The sequence below is a fragment of the Octopus bimaculoides genome, chromosome 15 (assembly GCF_001194135.2).
Source record: "Octopus bimaculoides isolate UCB-OBI-ISO-001 chromosome 15, ASM119413v2, whole genome shotgun sequence".
Lineage (NCBI taxonomy): Eukaryota > Metazoa > Mollusca > Cephalopoda > Octopoda > Octopodidae > Octopus > Octopus bimaculoides.
In genome coordinates, this window is record NC_068995.1 from 54,276,525 (window position 1) to 54,286,952 (window position 10,428).

At 33.9% G+C, this 10,428-nt stretch overlaps 1 protein-coding gene across 2 annotated transcripts in view; it reads right to left on the bottom strand.

Annotated features, from left to right (window-relative positions):
- Positions 1–10,428, bottom strand: part of LOC128249520 (uncharacterized) — a 534,102-nt gene that overhangs the window by 110,238 nt on the left and 413,436 nt on the right. Inside the window, exon 1 of one of the 2 annotated variants that reach the window (XM_052973354.1) lies at positions 8,589–8,678. The exons of the other annotated variant lie outside the window; for it this stretch is intronic. Coding sequence (XP_052829314.1) covers positions 8,589–8,621 — 33 coding nt within the window. The 5' untranslated portion in view covers positions 8,622–8,678. Of the gene's footprint in view, positions 1–8,588; positions 8,679–10,428 lie in introns of those variants that run through there. 2 annotated transcript variants of the gene reach the window in all.

Genomic DNA, 10,428 nt, shown 5'->3' on the forward strand with positions numbered 1-10,428 from the left:
TATACAACTTTTGTACAAATATCTAAATGAACATGTACGTGTATGCGTGTGTTTGTTTATGTATAAGATATCTATATGTATATATATACATATATATTTACATGCGTATATGTATACACATGTATATATGTATACAAACATACCATTCTAAATGTGTGCGAGCGTGTTTGTTTGTGTGTATATGTATATTTCTAAACGTCCGTACACATTTATGCATGGGTGTGTGTTGTGTGTGTGCGTGTGTGTTTAAGTGTATATCTATATATGGACAATTTTCCAGCCAGCACGATTCCTGTTTGCGTGATAAACAAATAACGGCCAACAAAAATATCAAGATATGATGTAAGAATATAAGAATGATTAATGATTTCACCTCGATGAAATCAATATGAACAGTTTTATCTCCCTTTCCTTTGGAGCCATTTCAATATACGTTATTGATATTTTTTTATACATTTACTTTTACATATTTGGTTTTTGCACTTTTTCTTTGTTCAATTAATCTTGGTTATTAATTTTTGTCTCCATTTCACATTCTATTGATTGATACTTTGTTCAATGTCACTATATATATATTTTTTATTTTATTGACATTTTGTATTAGTTTCTTCATATTTTTATGTATATTCAGGAAATTTATTGCTTTTGCCCAGAGTGATATCAAACTTTAACATTCCTTGTGTAATATGTCTTATTATTTTTTTGCTTGTGTCTTATTTTGATGTTTAATTCTAGATAGATCACTACTGCTAGCCGTAATATTTCCGAATCTTAAACTTTCTGAAGAACCCGTTTTGATATGACCACCGCATAATTATATACATATATATATATATATATAATAATTTTCCAGATATATATTTATGCATATATGTGTGTATGTGTGTTTATGCATGTATATATTTATGGATGTGTGTGATGTGCGAGCCAATAAATATATGGTCTTGTGGATGCACATGTATACATGTATGTTTTTACATTTATATGTGTATAAGCGAAAAGTTGCAAGTGAGTAATTTTTATGTAGGCGTTTTGTGCTGAAAACGGTGAATACTAAACCTCGAGAGGATATACGATACATGCATTTTTAAATGAATTTTTGTTTTGTGGAATATTTTCCAAGAGATAAAAATGCAAGGCCATCTGAAAGGTTCGTTTTAAAACGATAGCAATGCATTTATGATTAATTCATCACACAGTTACCCATAGCAATACTGCACTTAAAGGCGTAAGTAATCATATTTTCTCAAAGTTATCTCTAAGTTGAAAAGCATACATACAGCTGCTTATAATGCGGAAACGCTTATGCACTGAGATATATGCTTACGTATGATAGTATATGGTTGCGTACAACAGAAGTTCCCTAAACATATCATGTAATTTGAAATGGATCAAACAGCATGATAGCCTGGGGTAATGCATTGCAGAGTTTTATCGTTTTACCTACATTTTGCAAGTAGAATTTTAGACGAAAACTACTGAGAATTTTGATGATCTATTCATTTTATATTCTGTAATTTAGAAGTAACTGAGAGCGGGATAACGTGGATATCAACGAAGTCTTTGCATATAGTGTTCCAGCATGGTCTCACTTGAGTTAGTGAAATCCTTCTGAAAAATTTATTAGTGCATGCATGAATACGTATATACGTGAAATCTGTGTGTACTCGAGGATGATGAAGCATGTTTGCGACATGATAAAACTTAAACACACATTTCAATTCATTGCGTTAAACACAGTAGATTTAACAAGAAACTCATATGTAAATATTAAGAATATGAGAGACCAACAAGGGTGGGCGTATGAGTAATGTGGAAATTCAGTTTTATATGTATAAAACCAAAGAAAACTGCGATAAGGCGCAGGTGTGGCTGAGGGGCAAGAATCTTGCTTTCTAAACACGTAGTTCCAGTGCAGTCCAAGTCTGTGGCACCTTGGGAAAATATTTGCGATTAGATTTGTAAACGGAAAATGAAGGAAACTGAAGAAATCCGGAATATATGTATATATATGTATACATAGATCCATACATATCTACATATACTCTGCCTGTGTACCAGTTTTTTTTTTCAATAGAATTAATTATTGTTTCGCACAAATATCTTGTAATTTTGCTACTTCCATCTTCAAAGTTTTCTGATAGGTTTTAGACCGTTCTTCTATTTGCGCTGATGGTATTTCTTGATAAAAATGATATTTAGATTCGATTATCATATTTCTTTCCTTCTCAATAAGTCCGGAATATATCGACTTCAATGCTTTCTTGCCCAAAGAATTAAGGTTAAGTTGAATCTTGTGTTTAGTTTCGGGCTAGTTATGTGTTAATGACTTAGAAAGTGGATGCATGAAACTATTAATATACACCACTAATGGAACCGTATTTCTCCCGCCCTTCTTCAGAAGCTATAAATTTAATTGTAGATGCGATCAGGTATTTGATTTCTCTGTGATATATGAAGCAGTATGTGCGTTTGTATGTTATTCATGTCTATTTTGCTATACTTCACATAGAAAACCTCAGTCTGCATCAGATTGTCATGGAATATATTGATTCGCAATTCAAAATAAGTACTACATAATTACACCTAGTAAAATGTTTGAGAAAATACGACAGACACATTAAAGAAAACACATAGAAAAGCAACTAATCAACAAAACAAAAGATGAGAACTTGCTCTAAATTATCCCTCTATAGATTCCGAACGTCAATAAGCCGGTATATAATTACTAGCTTTGCAGTCTGGTAACCTCAAGGGTAATGTTAAAGTGGAACAAAAAGTATAGGAAGAAAAAAAAGAGAAATATTCAACAACAATAAGTGAACGGAAGAAGCCAAAAAAAAAAATGAAAAGAAAAAGAAACGGCAAACTTATTTGTGTTGTTAACATATATTTATATATTTAAAAGACATTTGTGCCATTTTGTTACGCTATCTTTCTTTCTTAATCATTTCATTATACTCTCATGTAATATTTTCTTGGCCACCTTTTCCTTCTTTGTTCATTAAGTTGAAAAACTAAAAGGAAATTCTCTTATTTTTACGAAAGTAAACAAAACTAAATAATAAACACTGGATTCGCTCCTGCATAGGTTATGAAAATACAGAGAAAATACTTCTCTTACGTTCAAATGGTCTCTGTGTGACTATTCAATCTTTGTACACATCGTGGAATGATAGAAAGGACAGATGACTCAAGTTCCTTGAAATGATGGACGAAATCAGATGTCAAAGAATTTACTTTAATAGCATTTTCTGCTCTAGGGACAAGGACCAAAATTTTGGGGAAGGGGGCCAGTCGATTAGAGCAATCCCACTATGCAAATGATACTTAATTTATCGACCCCGAAAGGATGAAAAGCAAAGTCGACCTCGGCGGAATTTGAACTCAGAACGTAAGGACAAACAAAATACAGGTAAGCATTTCGCCCTGCATGATAACGTTTCTGACAGCTCTAATAACACTTGAGTCTCAATTACTGCATGGATAATGTATTAAGCATTCGTTTTACAAGATTCAATGACCGACAAAATTCATTTATAAATACATAGCGTTACTGAAATCCTTCAGAAATATAAACAAAGTGACGTTGAGGAAATACGGCCCAACTTGTTTTCACTTGATCATATCTTTCACAATAAATAGTACAAGATTCGATCCTGAGCCTGTGTATAACTGTAAATCAACTGTAAGTTAATCACGTCTTAATAATGATTTCAAAATTTGGCATAAGGCCAGAAATGCCGAGAAATATATTGCTTACATAGACTCCTGTGTCTAACTGGTGCATTTTTATCTACGCCAAAAGAATGAAATGCAAATTCGAACACAGTAGAATTTGAACTCAGAACATAAGGACAGACGAAAATCATTATTCCCACCGTGCTCACGATTCTGTCACTTCGTCGCCTTTTATGACATCATAATATTGATAAGAGGGAGAGAGAGAACTAGGAACACTGAGGTTCACACCTCCCCCCAATTTAAATAAAGTTATATGAGAAGATTTCGTTCTTCTTTTTGTTACGTTCCAGGGCTTTGGAAGCGTACGCAACTTTGTTGCACAACTGCCGCAGGTTCTAATGTCTTGTAGGAGCATCGTATTTACTACAAACTACGTCAAACGTATTCATAAGTTAATAATGTGTTCTATTGAAGGCGGCGAGTTGACAGAAACGTTAGCACACCGGGCGAAATGCTTAGCTGTATACTGAATTCAAATTCCGCCGAGGTCGACTTTATCTTTCATCCTTTCGGGGTCGATAAATTAAGTACTAGTTGCGTACTGGGGTCAATCTAATCGACGGACCACAACCCCAAATTTTCGTGCCTCGTGCCTAGAATAGAAAATAATACTGTGTTCAACTGTGTTAGCAGTGCTATTACATCACCTACTGTAGGTCTCTAGAAATATAATTATTAGGTGTGAGGCATTATGATATGAGAAAAAACAATTATAAAGAAACGTCAATGATCATGACTTGATTTCGAGATACGTAGTGTCATTTTGATAATAAATATTTCTAATTTAAACCCAAAACCAGCAATTTACTACAATACGTGAGTGGTATTTAATTTAATCAAACATAAGGGTGCATGAATTACCTTCGGCTGGATTTGAACTCAAATCGTACAAACCGTAAAATACCACAAGGTATTTAAGTGATTAAAAACATGTGTATAGTATTTATGTTACGAAAGTAAAATAAATAAAAGGAAATGCTAACTCATGCATCTATACATTTTAATTGCGCAGTTCCTTTGCGCCTTCGATGTCTCTCCACACATTTGCATCTTGTTTTTTAGACTTCGATTACAAAATTTCCGGTATTGCGCAACATTATAGATAGAGGAATAATAGCGTCGATAGAAGGTCATTTGTTCCATGGTTCTGAGTAAAAATTAATTACTCTAAAGGTTTCTGAGTAGAGCCAAATCGTCTGAGTACGGATGTTAACCTTACCCTTCATCCAATGGATTGATATAGTTCCAATTTAGGAAGGCAGAGTTTATAGAAGATTGGATGAGATAGCATGTAGTATCCCATCCTGCTGTTTTGCTTTTTGATTTCAAATAACTCCTAGGCATTCAATAAAACCAATTAACGTATCATATCCTATCATGCAATGAGCGAAATCATCAGGACTAAAGCATCATAAAAGTGATTTGTGACATCTGTAACAATTTGTAATCGAGCAGCACTTCAATCATCCGAGCATAGTAATGGACAGCTACATGGGATTTCAAGAAGGAGGACAGTGGTATCGAACTTGCGATGTCCATCTATTCTACAGTAACTCATCTGCGAATGTCCGAGGGATGTCAGAATTTAAAAAGCATTCTCTGAATAAAGGAAACGCAGTCACCGACGCCAAAGGCAATGTTGTCCATGGCAGAAAACAATGCAATCAACAACAAAAGACTGCATGTATTTATGGTTTCCTCCTGGTAATATCATCTCGGAATAGATTGATGAGCTTAGTAATAATATTGTTTTTGATCATTTTCATTTTATTGTTGATGTCATAGTCTTTCACATACTTGTTTCTATTGTTGATAAGCATTAGACATTTTCTTTCTTGATATCAGGTATCCTTTTGTCACTTCTTTTGTTCTTGCTGTTATTGTGGCTGTCGTCTTTTTTTTTTTCTGATTACAATATCGTGCTTTTCCCAACGGTAGTGTAGACGGCATGTCTCGATAATTTGAGAGTACATACCATTGTTTTGAGGGAAAAAAATCTGCATAAGCGTAAAACATTTACTTATACATCTTTTTATTTTATTTATTTTGTTGGTCCGCTCAATAAATGCTATGTATTCTCGCTCAAGTCTCAATTGATGCAGTATGTAGTTTTCCTTTACTTGTTTGATATATTTTTCCTGTATGTATTCCTTTGTTTTGGATTCACATTTGTAAAATAGAAAGAAAAGAAAAGAACAATGTTTCTTTTTCTCTCCTTTCTCAACTGGAATTTATTCTGAAGCATTTGCGATTTGATGCTAGGAAAATCTGTATTATAAGAATCTACAACAATGCTATAATAGAACTGTAAGCATAGAGTACAATTCCAAACGAAAAATACCATTATTTTACTTGAAATTGGAAGGATGTTGCGGAAAGATTGTAAATCTAAATAACCATGATATTATAGTCATCTATAAGACAGTGAGTGACAGAAACAGTATTTAGGTACGAATCTTTATTTCATGGTTTATACAAAGTTGTAGAGTGCCTTTTAAATAGCAGGAGCAGAATGTGCAAATAATGGCACTTGTAGAGGAAGGCTTTCGACGAGAAAAATGTTAAATTCTTAATCTTACTAACTCATATATTTGGAAATTATATTAAATCATGTTTCGTTTTCAGTACGTGTTTTTAATTACTTTTTCAGCGAAGGGATTTGAAGTTGGACGCAGGCGAATATTTGGTTGCGAGAAAAAGGGCCCTAACTAGGTTTTAGATGCTTGAAAAATAGTATGCTGCGCTTTTCTCTTCCAGTGTTTGCAAGAATAAGAGAGGATACGTTTGTAAAGTCAGACACAAACATTATAAACACGTATTCAGTTATGATTTATAAGTTGCATGGCGTAACTCTTACGCGTTTGCTAAGAGGGACATGACAGGAAAATTAATTAAATATAACTAGCGTGGGATGCAAAAACCACGAACTCATATTGTTAGGCTTTCCCTTGATTTATTTTATTCAGGTAACACTCACATATTTTAGGAAGCAACCAATATATTGGCTGCTACATGGGGCACCAATAGCCATGCCTGCGAAAACTGACTCACCAGTAAAGACCGCTTTGTTAAAACCTTAAATTTGAAAGATATTTCAGGCTGTATCATCCGTTATATTATCAATTTCAAGATGTTCATTTTCAATTCAGGCGATATTACATGACTTCAGGGAGACTTGGTTGATATTCTTAACAACACTTTGAAGGCTTCCGTAGAGAATAATCACTTGATTCACAGCATGTGTCAAACAACTGAAACTTTACGCTGAATTATAGAGTTTGAGTGCTAGAAATATTTATCAGTAGGAATGTATTTGTCGAGTCATATAATTTGATAAGTTTATAATGAACGGTTTTTAGTTTGAAGCAATTGATCTGAATATTAACTTAAAAGCAAACGGGATCTCTGTTATAAAATGTAGAAACCAGGGCTTTGTTGTCGTTTACATTACAATTTATATGAGTTATGATCATATTATAAATATATCAAGGAAGCTAAGTGGGAATATGATACTCAGAATCAGAGTAATGTTGGAATTTGTGCGTGAGAGTAATTCAAAGGAACATAGCAATAAACACATTCAAGTTATTGAGCCATGTGCAAATGAAAATCACCGTCGACGTTTTGAATATGAAGCTTTTATCAAAACAGAGAACAAACTGAAAAAAGTGAAATGTAATAAAATGTTGCAAATGTGTTATACAAAAGTTATGGTTGGTATAATGAGAAGTACGTAGTTATGCAGAGTTCGGTTTACGCCATTGTGCGTATAATAGGAATGAAGACATATAGAATGAAATATCTTTACTGTCAAATTTCCCTTTATCCTTAGATTTAGCTTTAATAATGGAGACGATAATGGGATAACTAAATAAAAGCATTAATCCTACAGTGTGCTAATCTCTTCAAGAAATGTTTGAAACCCTGTTTTATAATGACTTTTTAAATTACATTAAAGTAATTAGTTATGAGGAAAAACGCTCGTTGCATGTAATTTGCCTTTGAAAAGTATTCGTTAAATGGTTACACATTTCGGAATGGAAGATTCATATCACATTAATATTTTGGCTTACAATGTCAAAATTAACAAAATAAAAATGAACTTTAAATGTCATCATAATCATTTGAGAGATCCATTATTTAATTATCTTGTTTGATTCAGTTCCAATTTTACGGTTTTCTCCCCCGCAATGATTACAGAAATAATGTTTTAATTCTCATTAGAATGATTTTTTACAGCAGTTATCTTTTTACATTCTATCAACACGATAGGCTTTAATACCATCAATATTTGTAGTGGTCCTACTGATTGATATTTTGTTAAATAAATTTTAAAAACTTTATTACAAACATTTTTCATTCTTTCAAATCTCGTGTACTTATTTATTTCTTTCGTCTACATATTCAATAACTCCAATAAAAATAAAACACGTTTTTTAATGAAATGACATATAGGCGATTCACTCGGTATATTAAAAGAACTTCTTTCATAAACGATGCCGTGATAAATATACTAAAAAAAATCAATGTTTGTGCTATTTGAACATTTTCTCCACTACTACAAGCACGCCTACTTGTTGGAAAATATTTTAGATTACATTTTACTATTCACACACGCATAGATTATAAACCAGAACAGTAAAATGTTGTGTATTACAAATACATCAATTTTGTAATATTGTTTATATAGACCATCGCGCCGCGTATACATTCAGTGTCATTCTACGTTGCCGTAACATATACCCTCACGGACGAAAGTGAGACTTTATGAAGTGTAAAACGAAAATTTAATATACTTGCTAATGATATCTTATAAACGGTGCAATATAAGTTCAAAGACTTACCGGTAATATACACAAACGCATACAACAAGACATCCGTTGAGTTTCTAGTATTTGTGCTTGTATTGCTGTGCCTAATACACGTCAGGAAGAGCTGTAACACTTGGTAACTTATAATCCTTGTTCTCCCATTTATTCTCTTTTTTATAACAATATTCTATTATGAACAACGAGGACTGAAACATACATTTCAGCAGTGCGACTGCATCAAAACTTTGGCCCTCTAAAATCCAAGCATTGCATATGTTTTCTGATTGCATCAGCGTAAGACTAAAGGCAGGACAAAAAAAAAAAACGGATTTGGAGAGCAATTTTCTCATGCCTACGAACAAGGCTTAAGAAAGTATTTGTCAATGAGTATTGGTCTTTCAAATTAAAGTCATTACGCTGCTAATTTTAATTTGAAAAATTGATAGATAACTGGAGAAATTCTCCTTTGTATGAAGCATTCATTATTATTATTATTAGTATTCCTGGCAGAATTGTTAGCACGACGCAGGAAATGCTTATTTTGCTCGTTACTATGTTCTTAGTTCAAATTCGCCCAGTGATACTTTGCCTTTCGTACCTTCGGCGTCAATAAATTAAGTAGCAGTGAAACACTTGGGTCGACGTAATCGACTAGTCCCCACTTGAGGCCTCGCTACAACATTTTTGGTCTGACACCCAGGAAATTATGAAACACACCTGAAATTTTAATTAGATTTGCTGCTCCATTGCTACTATTGTACCGCATGAAATTACACTGTAAGTAATGAGCTGAAAACCTACATTAAAGAATTTAAGTATTTATTGATGTTGAAAGTGGATTTTAGTTATTGTAGCTGTCAGTTAATCTTAGCTCAGTCCGGCTTGAATATACGTAATATTATGTTTGACTCCAGGCATGAGGCCCGAAATTTTGCAGGAGTGGGCCCATCGTTTAGCTCTACACCAGGATGAAAGGCATATTGCCAGGGTGAAAAGCAAATTCGACCTTGGCGGAATTTTAACTCAGAACGTAAAGACAGACGATAATACCGCTAAGTATTTCGCCCGGTGTGCTAACGTTTCTACCAGCTCGTCGCCTTCAAATATATGTAATACTAAAACTGTTTCGTTTGCGACATGAATGCAGATCATTTGAAACGTTCATAAATGACATAAATGATATCTTAGGTGCACGAAGCCCACCGTTGAAAATGGTACCTATATTTTATTTGTACGCTCTGGCATTTACATACCATTGACATCTTCATTGCCTGCACTCACCAGTCGCTTCGACTGATACGACCTGTGTCGCAGTTTTAGTGATAGCACACGGAGAAAGGGACTATATTACTTACCAATCAAGCGACTGCATTCATGTTACTTGTGTATGGAAATTAGGAAGAGGAAGCTATTTATTTATTCATTTATTGCCCACAGGTGGAGTGGGGTTAAACATAGAGAAGACAAAGAAAGACAGACAGAGATTAAATCGATTAGATCGACTCCAGTGCGCAACTAAATACTTATTTAATCGACTTCGAAAGAATGAACGGCAAAGTCGACCTCGGCGGAATTTGAACGCAGAACGTAACGGCAGACGAAATACAAGTAAGCATTTCGCCCGGCGTGCTAACGAATCTGCTAGCTTGCCGTCCTTGAGGAAGTCTTTTATTACGGACGAGAGACAAGGGACAGGTTATTTATCATATACACTGCATATCGAGACGCGATCGCATCCGCTGAAAAACAACATTAGAAAATTGCAAAGAAAAAAATGCCTCGTTCGATACCTCCATATTTGTAGAAAGTTGTCTTCCATTTAAGTTCTGATATTTTGCTGGAGTTTCTTTTCTTTTTTCATAAGAGCATGGGT